The sequence below is a fragment of the Aythya fuligula genome, chromosome 1, assembly GCF_009819795.1.
Source record: "Aythya fuligula isolate bAytFul2 chromosome 1, bAytFul2.pri, whole genome shotgun sequence".
NCBI classification, from domain to species: Eukaryota; Metazoa; Chordata; class Aves; order Anseriformes; family Anatidae; genus Aythya; species Aythya fuligula.
Window position 1 is genome coordinate 171,571,286 of NC_045559.1, and position 17,235 is coordinate 171,588,520.

General features: G+C 34.9%; 1 protein-coding gene across 1 annotated transcript in view; it reads left to right on the top strand.

The window, feature by feature from the left end:
• Positions 1-17,235, top strand: part of DIAPH3 (diaphanous related formin 3) — a 234,576-nt gene that overhangs the window by 144,478 nt on the left and 72,863 nt on the right. The window contains exons 25-26 of the mRNA XM_032208227.1: positions 8,175-8,339; positions 11,962-12,097. Of these exons, the coding sequence (XP_032064118.1) occupies positions 8,175-8,339; positions 11,962-12,097 (301 nt within the window). The remainder of the gene's footprint in view (positions 1-8,174; positions 8,340-11,961; positions 12,098-17,235) is intronic.

The window sequence follows — 17,235 nt, forward strand, 5'->3', positions numbered from 1 at the left end:
CAGATTTCCTTAGTAGGTATAGTTAGGTTATTACCTAACTGGAAGACTACTTTGCTATGTATAGGAGGACTTGGGAGACAGTTATTCGTTGCTTTTGATTAATCTAATACTCTTAAATAAAAGATGGCAAGAGGCCCTGAGGCCAAGTGGATATACTAGCTTTTGTCATTGCTGCATAGGGCCAATTCCCTCTTCAGTAGACTAGCTACAACCAAAGTGTATACAACTTGGCTTTAGGCCTTCTCTGGACTCTCTGAGGTATCAGTAACCTTTCAGTGTTATTACTAATTTTTGTAAGGTCATGTATTTTGTTGGTGAAATAGTTCTGTTTTTTGTTGTTGTTGCTGTCAGTGCCTTTCTTTTCCAGCTCAATGTGGTTTTGAGAGATTTGTTGCAACCCACCAGCATGGTGTCTCTGTAGGGTGAAACATAAGTTTTGTATCTGAAGAAGCCAATAGTGTAGAAGAGAACTTGGAGAGTGGTTTTGAAAGCCAAGAGGCAAAGTATTACTAGGAGGTTAAAGGGAAACATATCCATGACAGCATTCTCAGAAATAAAGCTAGTCTGTCTGTGCTTGGTTAAGAAAATGATGTGTGGTCTATGAAGTTTATTAAGAAATTAAATCTGTGAAAAAGGTTAGACTCCTCTTAATCTAAAAACATTATGATTCTGGCATTTAAAATATCCTATAACCTTTTACATTTTTAAGCTGAGGACTAGGGTTTGAAGAAACAGATAAATTAATATACAGCTGCCTTTAGAGATGTGGTTATAATCATAGAGCCATAGAATCATTTAGGTTGGAAAAGATCATCAAGTCCAACCATCAACCTAATATGTCCATCGCTAAATCATGTCCCTAAGTGTTACATCCACACATCTCTTAAATACTGCCAGGAATGGTGACTCCACCATCTCCCTGGGCAGCAAAAAAAACTTGTAATTTAAATAAATAAAAAATGTAATAAAGCTAGGAACATAATTATTAATTATTATACATATTTATAAATAACCAATGTAAAATACTGTCCAGAAGGGTAGAACATACGAACAGAAGAGTTTTCTCAGCAAATGATTAAACTGTAGCATTTACTTTCAAGATGTTGTAGACAATGATAATAATTTCATATAAGGCTTAGATAGTTAACTAAAGACAGTATGTTTAGAGCTCTAAAACACAGTAGCCCAGAGGTAGCTTTAGCTCAGAAAATGACTAACCTGGAGACTGTCAGAAGCTAAATACTACATCAGTTTAATTACCATGCTATACTTACCCTATTTCCTTCTTGTTTTCCCTAATCATTGGGTATTGATTGCTGTCAGAAACAGGTGAGATGAATATTTTATCTTACTCAAAATAAATCAGTACAAGTAAAACCAGCCATACTATATATTTCATTATATTACACTATTCAAACAGTATTTTGAACAGAAAATGGCATGAACAGGAATAGTTTGCCCTCACCTACTACCTCTCCCAGTAGAACGGCAGTAATTTCAGAACAGTAAAGTTTCATACGGTTTCTAGTAACGTCTATGAACACACTAATTAAAGAAGCTCACTTTTGGAAAAACAGGAGCTTCAATAAATTACGAAGCAAAAAAGGTTTGATGTAAAGGTTAGATAATCCTGCACAGCATGATGAAGCCTGGACCTGTCTTTACTTTTATTCCTATGACAAGGAAAGCTGAATGATGGTGAAGTCTTGAAAGGCATGCAGCTCATAAAAAGAAATCAGCAGGAAATCTGAAAAAGGAAGGATGGTGCTTTGTTGGAAATAATTTTTCATCCTGAGTACAATTAGGCTCCATGGACAAGTAGGCTATTACATCCTGTCACTAAATATCACAACCCAGAGGCCCCTAATGAACTGATTAGCATTCTTGTTTCTTTAGGAAGTCAGATAGATGCACAGTTGATGCACTTTTATTGACCAAGTCTATAATTATGAATGTTTCCCTTATACATTAAATTGTGCTGGTTTGTCAGTCATCTTATGTATACTAGCTGAAAAGAAATGATAGTCATTATTGTAGTTCATTCGTTTTCTTTAATTAGGACAGTCAAAGAATATTGAAATTATATTGATTTAGACTATTAAATCCATTCAATGTAATGTTCAATAAAAATCACAGTGAACAAAATACACTTGGATGTTCAAAGTGAAAATTTAGTGCCTTTATGGAGAGTGCTTAAATTACATATTGAAAGCTTAATTAAGTAGTTTAGTCTACATCTTCTATATCAGTCCAGCTCACATCTCATGATTTTCTAAGTAGCAACTGAGAAATTTGACAAGTTGTAGCCTACCATTGAGTGCATTTGTGATAGCAATTTTCACAAAAGTTTATGGAACTAATACCTGAGAGACAGTAAGTTGGTTGATGCCTTTCTTCTGGTAATACAATCCTTTCTTTCTGATCAGTTCCCTGTTCCTCTTCCCTGTTGCTTATGCTAATTTATTAAGGGAAGAAGTAGTACTTAGCCAAATCAAAGCCTGATTCAAGTGAGGAAGAAGAAAACCATTTCAATTGCCAAGCAGAAACTACACGCTGCCTGTAAACTGCTGCTTATCCAATCAGCCACATAGTTTGAACTGTGCAGTGTCAACAAACCAAAACCTGTAAGATATCCTGGCATCCTAGGGGCGTTGAAAGATTACAGGATCTGGTTAGGTGAAAAAGGATAGCATGTTGCTCTATGGGATGTTGACTGTGTGGACAGGTAATGAGAGAGAGGGTTTTGGCAAACAATTTAAATTTAACTTAAAGTGTATAATTCCTGTGTGTGTGTATATATGTATATGTGTATATATATATATAAAGGAATATATGGCTTTATATATATATATGTCAATTTCTTTTAGTATTATGTTTACTATAGAGATAAAAAGGATTGAGTAAGTCGAGGAAAAGGTATTATTTGACAAATAACCTTCATAAGGTACTAATTTAAAAATCTAAACATTTGTGTTTGCGGTAGAATGGATGCAGGACTTTGAGACTTTTCAGGATGTCCTGAATTAAGAAACATCCTGTCAGTAACCTGACTTGTTCTATGAGTTTAGTGTTGGATGAATTCTACAGTTCATTGAAGGTAAGAATCATCCTTCTTTTTAACTACCTTTCACAAAAACCTGGAGACGAGAGAGCTCAAGGATATTACCTATGTATATAAATATCTGAAGGGAAGAAGTCAAGATGACAGAGGCAGAATATTTTCAGTGGTGTCCAGTGAGAGAACAAGAAGCAATGGACATAAAAGAAAATTCAGACATTTTTTTAAACAGAAATGGGAGGAAAATTTTACTGTAAGGGTGATTGAACACTGGGAGTCTCTACCCTTAGACATACTCAGAGCCTTCTTGGACAAGATCTTAAACAGCCTGTTCTAATTCATCCTGCTTTTTGAGCAGAAGAGGTTGGACTAGATGATATCCAGAGGTATCTTCAGCCTCAACCATTCTGTCCTGTAAAGAGCTTTGTGTGCATTTCTTGAACTATTATAATCAGATAAGGAATTTTACTGTTGAACCTTGCTATCTATATTAATTGAAGTCTCTGTGCCATGTATTTTTCAGATAATTGCATATATTTTCCCAAGAACTTCATGTGGGAAATTCTAACTTGAACCCTGCAAAATTCACACCCTTTAGTTTTTAAAAAAGTTGAAATTCTGGGAAGTGACCTCAAAGTCTACTTACACCAGTCTACTTACACCAACCTTTGAAAAGTTTACTTTGTTTTTTATAGAGACTATTGCTGGCCTGGGTATCACAGAATCACAGAATTTCCTAGGTTGGAAGAGACCTCAAGGTCATCGAGTCCAACCTCCAACCTAACGCTAACAGCCCTCCACTAAACCATATCCCTAAGCTCTACATCTAAACGTCTTTTGAAGACTTCCAGGGATGGTGACTCCACCACTTCCCTGGGCAGCCTGTTCCAGTGCCTCACAACCCTTTCAGTGAAGAAGTTCTTCCTAACATCTAACCTAAAACTCCCCTGGCTCAACTTAAGCCCATTCCCCCTCGTCCTGTCACCAGGCACGTGGGAGAACAGGCCAACCCCCACCTCGCTACAGCCTCCCTTGAGGTACCTAAAAAGAGCGATAAGGTCACCCCTGAGCCTCCTCTTCTCCAGGCTGAACAAGCAGTGGCAGGTAGTGGCAGTCTTAGTTCCATTTTGAAATTCTGATAAAATATAGGCAGCACCTGTTAATCTTTTGTTCTTATGCAGAATCATATTCCTTGTTGGATTTTCTACACCTAATGCATAGGTTAGTTTGTGAAAAAATCACATGTAGCACATATGGGGTCTTATGAGGAAATGTTTGGCAGGCTTAACATCATTCATTATCTGCTGTAGAGTAACAGCTACTTTTACGTGTCTTGATACCATACACTATATTAGTATTTTACATAGTACAATATATTAAAATCAGTATAAACTTAAGACAGGCAATCCACCATGAGAAGAGCTGCCGTGAATATGCAAGAACAAACATACAGCAGTTTGAAATTTTGCCACATATATTACTCATTTCATCCCTTCGTTGTTTTCCTGTACTATTAATGAGCAGAATGATGATCTGTAGTCCCATGAGTGAAAAAAGGCAGTCCATGAAGTGAAGCCACTTCAGAAAGTTAACAAATAACTAACTTTTTGATTTCCTTTTCCTCCCACCTGTGTTGCAGCTCTGCTGTACTTCTGTCTTCATTCATGCAAAGCCAATGAATTGTGTAGCTGATAATGCATATATATCAACCTGTTCATAATAATTACAGTTGGGATTGCTGTGCTCAGTGGTATTCCCTGTTGTCTCCAGTTTAGCTAGTGCTGGCTAACAAAAGCTGTATTTAAGGAAAAAAGGAAGAGGGCTTATTAAAAATACCTAAATTGAAGCATAGTCTCTGTAGAATGCGAAGAGCTTAGGGTATCCCGTAACATACCAAATGGAAAATAAAAATCTCAGAATTCATTTTGTCAGGGGTTGAAATACTGCACAGTAGCACATCTTTCTCAAATGCTGTATTTTGAGTTTAAAATTGTGCATCACATATTCAAGGGGAGTCAGTTTTAATAATTTAATAGATTAAGCACTTTATATGGACTGTAGTAGAAGGTGTCCCTGTCCATGGGAGGGGGTTAGAAGTAGATGATCCTTAAGGGTCCCTTCCAACCCAAACCATTCTGTGACTCTGTTAGCACAGCTGTAACTTTAGTCACAAAAATTTCTTCTCAAAGTTTCCTTGTTAGCGTATAGTGACATATCATTCATTTATAACATGAAGTTATGCCTTTTATTGATAATTTTAACTTTTTTTGGGGGGTATGATTTTTTACCTTCCTAGAAGATTAAAGAAACATACTGGCCTGCTTGATGTATGGCATCTATACCTACTGAAAGCAAAACAAAGTTGATATTTATCAGACTACTCTGGCCCTTAGAGACCCAGCTAGTAGCCATCATAGTGACTAATTTGAATATTGTGCCTGAGAACAATATCACGTGATTTTCTGGCATAAATTCTAAATCATGAAAAGAAAGCTATTAGTTGTATACTTTATAGACACGGAATCACAGAACGGTTTCACTTGGAAGGGATCTTAAAGATCACCCAGTTCCAACCCCCTGCCATAGGCAGGGACACCTCCAACCTCCAGGGATGGGGCATCCACAGCTTTTTTGGGCAACCCGTTCTAGTGCCTCACCACCATCTGAGTAAAGAATTTCTTCCTATGTCTTATCTAAATCTACCCTCTTTTAGTTTAAAACCATTGCTCTTTGTCCTTTCACTAATTTCATGGTAAGCAGTCCCTCTCCAGATCTCTTGTAGCTTCCCTTCAGGTACTAGAAGGCTGCAATGAGGTCTCCCCGGAGCCTTCTCTTCTCCAGGCTGAGCAACCCCAACTCTCTCAGCCTGTCCACAAAGAAGAGGTGTTCTAGCCTTCTGATCATCTTCATGGCCCTTCTCTGGACCTCTTTGTTGGCATGCATCACTCCTGAGCTTGGAGGAGGTGATCCTTGAATATTAACCAGCTTCCTTTGGACCCTCCTCCCTCCAGGGATTTGTCCTGTGGTATTCCATGAAGCAGATCCCTGAAGAGGCCAAAGTCTGCTCTCCCAAAGTCCAGAGTGGCAAGCTTGCTGTGCTCCTTCCTGGCTGCCCTCGGTATGCTAAACTGCACCATTACATGGTCACCCATTTCATGATCAATCATGTTAAGGCTGCCCTTTAGCTTCATATTCCCCACCAGCCCTTCCTTGTTGGTGAGAATGAGGTCCAGCACAGCACCTCTCCTCATTGGCCCCTCTATCACTTGGAGAAGGAAGTTATCATCAATGCATTCCAGGAACCTGCTGGATTGCCTGTGCCTTGCTTTACTGTCCCTGCAACAGATATTTGGGTGGTTGAAGATCCCCATGAGGATCAGGGCCTGTGAATGTGAGGTTGCTTCTATTTATCTATAGAGGACCTCATCCACTTGTTCTTCCTGATCAGGTGGTGTGTAACAGACCCCACTATAATGTCACCTGTCCCTTAATCCTGACCTGTTGGCTCTCTGTCAGCTCCAAATCCATCCCCAGGCAGAGCTCCATGCATTCCAGATGCTCATTGACATAAGAGGGTAATATCCCCTCCTCACTTCCCCTGCCTGTCCTTCCTGAAGAGCCTGTATCCTTCCATACTAACACTCCAGTCATGGGAGCCATCCCACCACGTCTCCATAATGCCAATGGGGTCACAGCCCTGCAGGCCTGCACACATCTCTAACTCCTCTTGTGTATTCCCCGTACTACATGTGTTAGCATAGAGATGTTTAAGCTGGGCTTACGCATACACAATAAATTCTCTTTTACAATAATTGATAGGGGCAATGGGAGAAAAGGGTAAAATTGTCATTTCTTGTCTTATACATGCTTCCCTGAAGCTTGAAAATAAGGGAACATACATATTTATTTAGCCTAATGGTATGTCAGCTAACTTTATGAAGCTAACACTTTATGAAATTGTCCTACATAAGGAAATGCCTACACACACTATTTCTTCTTTGAGTTTCTACTTTGTCAACTATATAATCACGTCTTGAATAAATGTGTTTGTTTTTTATTTGATTTCATTTATGTTATGCAGTATTTTGGTGCTTTTTATAAATTGCTTATCTCTTGTAGGAATAGTTCTGTTGTTTTCCACCTAATTTAATTAAATTGTATTGACATTGCAAATAGTCTTGGAAAGCATAAATACCTGCTATACCTAAACACCAGAAATAAAAATGGATGCATTGCTGTTGGTACATTTTAGAAAGCTGTTAGGATGAGGTTTTTATCTTTCATGTTTTTATTTTATTTTATATTTTTAATATTATTGTTTATTAAAATTTCTGGTTTTACTCTATTTTAAGTCAGGATTAGTGTTTCTTGATATGATAAAATATTCAGGTTAGTTATTGATATCTACCTAAATACCATCTTGCTTTTATGTATGAGGCAAAATGGCATATGTTTCAGTGAAGTTAGATACTAGTTCTAATCAAATTAAATAATTTCTTTATTTTAACATGAGTATATTTTAAAAATATGTTCTGAGGCTCTAATTTACCTAAACCAAAATTATGTGTTTGACCTTACAAAAAATCGTACATTTGTTTTTAAACGAAACTTCAGATTAGTTTCTGGAGGACTAGGGAAAGAGAGAGAAAGAGAATTCACTTGAGTAGCTTCTTCCAACAGGCTTGGAAACTATATTTTTAGATTCATCTAAGGTAGAATTATTATTATTTGTATTATTATTTGGTTGGTTTGGAAGATTTTTTGGAGGGTAAATGTAATAATGTTGTTACTTAGTTATATACCTAAACCTTTACGTTAAGCGAGAAAAAGAAAAAAAAGTGCTTGAAGTTAGACTGGTCCCATACATTTCATATTAAATTACCTGCTAGCAGGATAATCGTTAAATAAAAAGTGGCAGAGAAAAATTGATGAAAACACCCTAATTTATTTAGAGCGCTAATGTAAGCAGGAGGTGTATATGACATGGAAGGAATTATCTTGACACTTTATTTATTGCAAATGAAAAACGTATATGAAACACAGATCTATGTTAAGTGAAAAACTGTGGATTTGACAGGATTTACTGAGAACTCTTGCAGCCTTAACAGCAGCGTACAGCTTTCTAGTTCATGCCAAAGAAGATTTTCAGAAACTCTCACGGATGCATGAGAACATGGAAAAGTTGTATCAGAACGTGATGGGATATTATGCCATCGATCTGAAGAAAGTTTCTGTGGAGGAGTTCTTAACTGACTTAAACAACTTCAGGACGATGTTCATGGTACCGTCTGTTTATTTAATCCCTAACATTTCTTAGAAATTATTTTTGTACAAACATTATTGAACAAACTAAAAATAGTTTTCTTTCTCTTTGATAGCATATGATGCTTGTAAAAGAAATTTTACTTTGCGCATACTAAACTCTACAAAGTTAGGAGAAGGAGATTTTGAATTATAATTTGTGTATTGTTTCTTTTTGATAGAAATGGAAATTCTTAATAGCAATTAATGTAATTTAATACAGAACCTTGTACATGTAGACGTACATCCAGACGGGGGAAAATCTGGAAGTCCATCTTTCTTAAATACATCTGTGTTTTCTTTTTAAAGGATGCTTGTTATTTATTTAAAAATAAACCTTTTAACAGACATTCTATGCATGCTTCTCCCATATGAAATCCACATCCAAGACTTTATTTATCTTTTTTTCTGCCTGCAGCACTTGATCAGTGTTAAGGTTTACATACGTAATCAGGTTCCCTGCTAAGCAAAATCAAATCTCCTTATCCTGGTTTAAAATATAGCATATTTCCTCAAACTCAGTCTGTTTCTAAGGACACTTAATTTATCTGACAATAGATTATCTAGGGTTTTATTTTTTATACATTTGAAATGCTTACTTCTTTTGCCTTCTAAAAGTGTGATCTTTTGGGGATAGGTAGCTAAGAATGATTTTATTACTTTTAGTGTTTGTATTATGTTTGAGAAACAGACATTAGGCTATTGTTAGATGGCTTTTTTCTGTGTAAAGCTCAGAATGCTGTTAAAAGCATAATTCAAAGTCACTGTCAGTTAGGGGACTTTTGCATTAGAGTTATCTGAAATAGTCATAGACACTGAGATTGGTTCAGTCATCTATCACAGGACATCAATCTGCAAGCATTATATACAAACAGATACGCAAACATTCACAAATACTCATTATAAAAGCATTAAGTTTTTTGGAAATTGATTTTTTCTTTAGGTATTTTTTGAGTCTAAACACATTTTCATTGTGTTTATAAATATTAATACTAGGTGTTCTTTAATCTTAATGTAGGTTTGTTTTTTATTATTATTTTTGTTCTACCAAAGTATGATTTCAGAGTTTTACCAGAAGTCTTTTCTGAAAAGTGAAGTAGGAATTTCTCACCAGAGTATTTCTTTAAACATTTGAGGCTTATTATATATATATATATATTTGAGACTATATTATTATATATGGCTATAAGCAGTCTTCTTGGCAAATTTCAAATTTCTAAAAAATATTGGAAGTTCTTGTACTGTAGTCAGTATAGTTGTTCTGGAAGAAGAATGATTAACTTAATGATATGCTTCAGAATACATACTCAAGACTGGTATATCCCTCATTTTAAAATACCCAAACAACTTTAGGAAGGTTTGAAATACTTTTTTTTTTTTTTTTTAGAGTTCTTGTTTAGGATGAGTGGGGATCACTATCTTGGATATTTATAACTATATTCAGACTGTTAAAGTTGGGGGGCGACAGTAAGAACAGATTGTGTTGATTGGCAGAGAAGAGCAACAAAGCTCTGGTGCAAGGAGTAGAAAGAAAGACATACAAGGGAATGGGGGTTGTTTAGTCTGTAGAGGAGGCAGCTGAGGGGAGACCTTGTCACCCTCTACAATGACCTGAAAGAAGATTAGAATGAAGAAGGGTCACTTTTCTCAGGTGACAAGTGATAGGATGCAAGGAGATGGCCTCAAGTTGTGCCGGGGAGATTTAGATTGGATAATAGGAAGAATTTCTTCACGGAGAGGGTGGTCAAGCGTAGGAACAGGCTTCCCAGGGAAGTGGTGGAGTCACCTTCCCTGGAGGTATTTAAGAGATGTGTAGATGTGGCACTGAGGAACAAGGTTTAGCAATGAAACCTGGTAGGTTAAGGTGATGGTTGGACTTGATGATCTTAAGGGTCTTTTCCAACCTAAATTATTCTATGATTCTGTGCACCTGATTTTTCAAATATGGACATTGATTATGTTTTCCTAACTTGCTCAGTTCCTAATTTGAAACACAGGAGTCCGATTTCAAAAACGCTAAATGTTATGAAATTGTTGTGTTAATTTAATTTGTAATGTTTAAGCCACAACTCCCATTTAAATGCTGTGGAATAAGAATGCTAAATGCTCAGGTTCGTCTTGAATTGGAGACACAAAGTAATGGTTGTGCTCTATTTCTCTGTATCTCTATTTTCCCATACTTTTCTTTGTCTGTAAAACTAGCACTGATACTGACCTCCTACTTCACAGCAGTGTTATAAAGATAGATTCATTAATGCTTTGAAACGGTTAGATATTATTGATGAGCATGATAGGAGAAACCTTGAGGAAAATTAATAATTCTGTCTTGCAGAGCACAGTTTGAAGGCTATATGAAAAGGGTGTGTAGATAAGGCATGAAACCACTTATCATTCAATGACACTAAACAAAATATTGAGTAGCTGCTCAGGTTTGAGTCTTCTTTGAAAAGATTTTTGAGATGCCTAGCGTGAGACACCTGAGGTTTGATTTTCAGAATTGTTTAGCATTGGTTTTGATTACTGACAGAAATGGAAGGTGTTTGGCATCTTGGAAACTTAGCTCAAAAGACGTTTAAACTTAAAGTCCAAAACAAAAAGACTACTTAAGTCACTGGTATGTATGGGAAGGTGAAGCTATGTCATTCTTGTTGTCAAGCGAAGTTGACAATTTAAATACAATTTCATCTACTTAGGATGCTTTTTGAGTTTTCAGTTCATGAAAATGTTTAAATCTGGAGACATAGATTTCAGGTTCATAGCTAATGCTGGAGTGTACTTCACAAAAGCTAACATTTATACTCTGTGACCACCAAATCTAGAGCACATTGAGCTGTCCAGAAACAAAAAACAGGTGAAGAATTTAGGAAGATTTCAGCACATGTGTATACCAGCAATGTTGCACTGATGTAAGCCACAGTAATTCACTGAGAATTTACCAGTGTATGGGGCTGCCATTAAAATCACGAAAAGGGTATCTTAAAAATGCTTTTTTAAAAATTGTTGCATTTGGTACTTTTTTTTTCTTAATGGCATAATTAAAGTCTCTGAAACTCTCAGTTCTATTATGGCATTATTAGAACATTTGGAGTGCTTATTCATGATTCAAAATAAACAGCATTGTATGGCTATTAACCAGAAAACAAGAACTTATAAACCCACTGAAATAATGCATATGTAGATAAGAAAAATACACTGCTAAGTCACAGAAGCAATTTTGTGTTTGTTTTCTTTTTTTGTTGTTGTTTTTTTTTTTTTTTTTTTTTTTGCGTAGGAGCAACATGAGTAAGAATAAATGTTGAAACTGTTTTAGAACTACAAGTAAAACAGGTTGTTTAGATATTTTGACTTCTTCCTGCATTAATGTGTATTCTTAAACTGAATTTGTAATCCCTATTTGGGGCTAATTAGTATGCTTCTAACGTCTTTGTTCTGAATTTGCTTACTTTTCTGAATAAAATGTGCTATATGTGGAATACAAAATATTTGGCTATAAATTAAGGTTAGTTAGATGTGATTTTTAAGCTGTGTTTTTGTTTTTAAGATTCAACTTTCTTTTTGGTAAGACTTCAGTTTTAATGGAACCCTTTTTATTTTTTCCACAGCAAGCGGTAAAGGATAATATGAGAAGGAGAGAAGCAGAAGAAAAACAGAGGCGTGCTAAAATAGCTAAGGAGAAAGCAGAAAAAGAAAAACAAGAGAGGCAACAAAAGAAAAAGCGTTTGTTAGAAATGAAAACAGGTGAGTAATGTAGAAAACAACTCATTTTATCCAGCATTTTACTGGAAGCAAGGCTGCTATTTATTAAATCTAAATGTGCTATGGAGAAAAGACAGAATAAATCATCGCTTTTCAATGGTTAAAGTTTATGTCAAAGAGATTCTTACATTTTGGTTTGTTAACAAGCTTCTCTAGCTTATCTGATTTCCTCAAGGTATTTTAGAACTCATAATGTTGCTTAATATTTTTCCATTAGAACATATTGAATCTTGTGCGACCAAGTATAAATTCAGTTATGCTGAGAATCTCTTATGTTACCTGAGAACAGACACTCTCCAAAGCATAAAGTCATTTTATTTCTTTTAACCAGGGTTACATATTCATTTTTGTTCTTATATGAGAATAAGCCCTTCCTGAAGTACTATGGATTCTTCTTTGAGTATGTCAATTGTTATTTCAGCAGGTCCCTGTTGAAACACCTTCAAAGAAACCTCTGTCATGCATTTTTAAAGTTATTCATTTATGCTGTGTTGTTTTTGTACCAAGAGACCACAGACACTGTGAATTCTCTGTTACTAAAGAAGATGTCTGATGAGTCTCTATACTGCTATATTTTACCTTAGACTGAGTTTCTAGAATCATTCAGAATGGTATATGACTTTGTAAATTATCATGAGATACTTTCATATTTATTTATTTATTTTTTTTTTTCTGAGCAGATCTTGTTAACAGTTTCCCACTCAAACCCTGGTTGGCACCTTTGGCATAAATGATTATCTGTCTCTTTCACGTTTCACTAATATCTAGAGTAGACATGTGGCTTGAGGTGTGAGATTAAAGCTTTATGTTAAGATGGAAACCAAGAGGCTGTCCTCAGAACACAGAAGTTTTAATTCTTTAGAAGTAAAATCAAGACCAGTCAGGAAATTTTCAGTGACAATCTTTGTAAAGCTCACAGAAGATAGTCCAGAAGACTAGAAAAAGCGTAAAACTGATGTCTGTATTCATGTGCAGTTGGAAGTGGATATTTATCTATCAGACATGCTGTATGAATGACTGGTACTGCTTTGGATGTATAATTGATAGTCCTTTTGGGTAAACTAAAGTTCCTCCCCAGTCCTGTTCTTCCTATTTTCCTGCTTCTGTAAAACAGATGCTAATGTTACAGACTTCTGAGCCATATGCCCTTGTGTATATATATACATATATAAATATACACACACACACACATGTATATATGCGTATATATATGTGTGTGTGTGTATATATATACATATGTACATATATATGTATATATATATATATATACATGTATACACACACACACACACATATATATATATCCCTATGGTAGCTAAACCTACTGCTTCAACTAATGTGGCTTTGAACTATCTATTTATCATCCAGAAATCAGCTAAGACATTGAGTAAATAGCTGCTTTGTCTGTTAGTAGTTTTTGTTGTTCTTGTTGTTTGGTTTTGTTTTTATTAGAGCATATAAACATACAGAAAGAGATTTCTTGGCCTTGTTAGCAACTGCTTAAGGTCCCTCCACTAAACAGCAGAAGATAGTAAAAGATGATATTAAGGTCACCTGAAGCTGTAAGTGTATTTGATCTGATAGTCACTAAATTGGCCGTTGCTGTGTTGTTGTTCTGCAGAGTTCTTTGTAAGGTTTCTTTTGCTTTTTACATTGAATTGTTAATTTAGAAGTCTATTAGAAAATCCAAATTCTTGGAGTGGAAAGCACTTTTCGTACATATATTTGTCAGCTAATACAGCAACAATGTGCAAAGTGGGAGCTTGGAGGGAAGAGGTTGTATTTTTGTTTTTACTTTGGTATTCTTATTACAACCATGCTTACTAAGAAAAGTAGCATAGGCTTTCAAAAAAAAATTACTACTTTTTCTTCTCTTTTCCTAGCTATAGATAGTTTGTTGAAAGACTAAGTCTTCTCCGTAAATCATTCACAAAATCTTTACATGTGACCTGCTGGCAAACATATAACCAGGTTCTCCCCCTGTCAAAACACTCAAACATTCTCATCTGGAAGGTGACATGACAATGTTGAGTAACTTATTTTTTGCTTCATATTGTCTCTTTACAGTGATTCTAGATCAGATATTGGATTTGTAGGTACATTGTTTCAAACATTGTGCGAATGAAGCCAATCAAAACTTCTTAATGTCACCCTTTCAGAAAATATTTTCTTGGATATAAATAGATGCATAAAGAAAATATATATATATACATGATATATATAATATACATAATAAACATACTAGATATATATACTATGTACACACTATATATAATTTATACTATATATACACACTATATAGTATGTATATTATAATGTATATATATTATATATTATATTGCTCAATATAATATATATATTCTATAGAGGATAGTATGTATGATGTATTGGCCAATTCTTCAAGGTATCTTTTTCATTGAATGGATCACAGTATACTCTGCATCTCCACTCTTTATTTTTCAATAACATTACTTTTTAACTGAAAATGACAGAAAGGTTAGGGGTACCTGTGTATCATTTAGTTATATGCCAGTTCTGACTTTCTTAACTGTTTCTGTTAAAATTTAAAAATAATAATAATAATAATTAGTCTGACAATCATTAATGGCTCTGGTTATGCTAATAACTTAGACATTATTTTTCATTATCACTACAAATAAGTTATTACTATCAATCACTATCAATACATATTCAAGCAGTCAGTCTTTAACATTTGTGCCCTAAATTTTATGTAAGTATAAAAACCCATGGATTTGATTTTGTATAGATAGTAATGATACCATTGATAGTTGACAAGATTACATGACCAAACTCAAGACCTCTTTAGCAAGGGAAGCTAGAATTGAAGTGGGTATATTTTTCTTCTATTCTATCTTCTCTTCTCTTCCCCTCCCAACTTCCAGTTAGAGATCTTAGCCTCTAATACGATCACTTAGTTTCTAGACAGTTCCCAATCCTTGTTCTCTTATCCCTAGATTACATGATGTAAAATCCTTCAGGTGTTATTACTCTCCCAGGCCACAGTACTACCTTCATCTGGATTATTTTCCTTGCTTTGCTGCTTCTTTTCTCACATGTCAGAGCAGTCTTTCCCCAGCTTGAGGTTATGTTTTTTCCAATGACCATTAATTAGTGACTTGTTTACAGTTCTGGAGCTCCTGCTTTCAAATTGTGCCCATAACTTTCAAGGTCTGCACTGCTATCCAGTGCTTAAACTGGATTTATATCATCATCCTAACCTTGCTCTGTTAACCACTGGTCTTGTTTACAACACAGACATTTAACCTGTTCTAGATTCTCCTTTGTTCCTGAAGTCCCTTCCTTTGGATTTCTTCAGCTTTCATCTGCTTTTAAAAGTAATTTGAAGGGTAGGGTTTTGTTGTCAATGTCAACCTTCATGAGGATTAATATCTTGTATAAGTAACCATAAAAAAATAGGTGTTTGGGGGATATTACTGACTTTTTTGCATTCAGGAAAGAAAAAAAAAATATTTTAGAGAGAGAGAGAAATATGAATTTTATCTACCTTATGTTAGTTGAGTCAGTAAGTTGCATATAGCACACTATATGTATTACACCAGGTTTGTCTAGCACTACATAGATCATATTAACCCAAAAGGAAGATGATCCCAAATTTAAGGTAACTTTTAATTTTTATCTTCAGGAAAATAATATTATTTCCCTTCTGAGTGAATACAATAATTTCACCAGTAGTAATTGACACTTAATGCAAACATGGGAACTGAGGTGGTCCGAAAATATGCTAGCCTTCTCATGAACTCTAATCATCTTCCTTAGCCTTTTTTTTGCCTTTGGTATACGTGTGACAACTTAGGCATCTAGATGATAGCTTATATGCTGTCATCCATACCTCTGCATGAAACTGCCTTTGAAGTACTGTTATGCCAAGTTCAGCACTGATATGGTCATTTTCTAAAATTACATAAATACAGATAGTGTCTGATAAGCTTTCATAAAGATTTCATGTTTTTTATATGTCAATTATAAATATTTATACTAATATATTCTAAATAGTAAAATATATCCAGTATTTTATGAATTTGCTGAAAAAGAAAGGTAGGCTTTATAATACAGATTTGAACCTCTGCTAATAAGACCATATTTTTTTGTTATTTATGTGGAATTGCTTGACTTATTCTCTTAAAAATATTTTTTTTTGAGACTTGAAGCTTAACCTAATGTCAGATCCAAATCCTTGTAAATTATAGTTTATTAAAATTCTGCATCTCTACTTTACATTTTAGATAGCGATGCTTATGTGGCCTAATTATCACAGCTTAAATGGTTCACTGTTATAAGAGGCTAAGTCTGAAGTTCACATAATAAAAATGAGTTCCAGATTTTCCTCTCAGCTCCATCCTAACTTGAAAAGTATATGCAATCCAGTAAAAATTTTGAACATTCAAGCAATGATGATATTTGATATTTTGAAATTTATGGTAATAAAATCTGCCCTCTAAAAACTGCCTGGGATACCAAGTGGTATTCATCATGAGATGCTTTGTCAATAACATTGCTTTACTTCCTTTTGTGAAGCCAGTTCAAACTATCCCATAGTATCATTCCAAAGGTAAATAACCAGTGAAAGGGGGATCTTTATGTAAATGCCACTTGTCTGCATACCATTAAAATTCAGATACATACTTTCTTGTGCTGTTCAGATTCTCAGTAGAAAGCATACCAATCAATTATTTTGATCTTATCACAGTGTAAAGAATCCTATAACTGTGATAACACAAGCTAAATTTATTGTAACGTAATTGAGAACTCCATCATTGTGGCATCCTCATTGTGTCTTACTTTGAATACTATTTAAGTTACAAGCCACTCTAATCAGTGATTATTTACAAAGGATGCCCTTTCCTATGCAAAAGCAATGAAGTGATGCCAAAATGATCTTAACATTCTAGATTGGAAATCTGATGCTTAGTTTGTTTTCAGTGTTGTTACTCAGTTTCACTTCTATCACAGCTAACTGGTTTTAAAACCATGTTTCAGTTATTTAGATAGTTATACTTAATCTGCAGCCAATTTTGCATCATTTCTTTTTGCAGAGCTTTTATACTGTTTATTTGTTTGGGGAAAAAAGAAGTCCACTT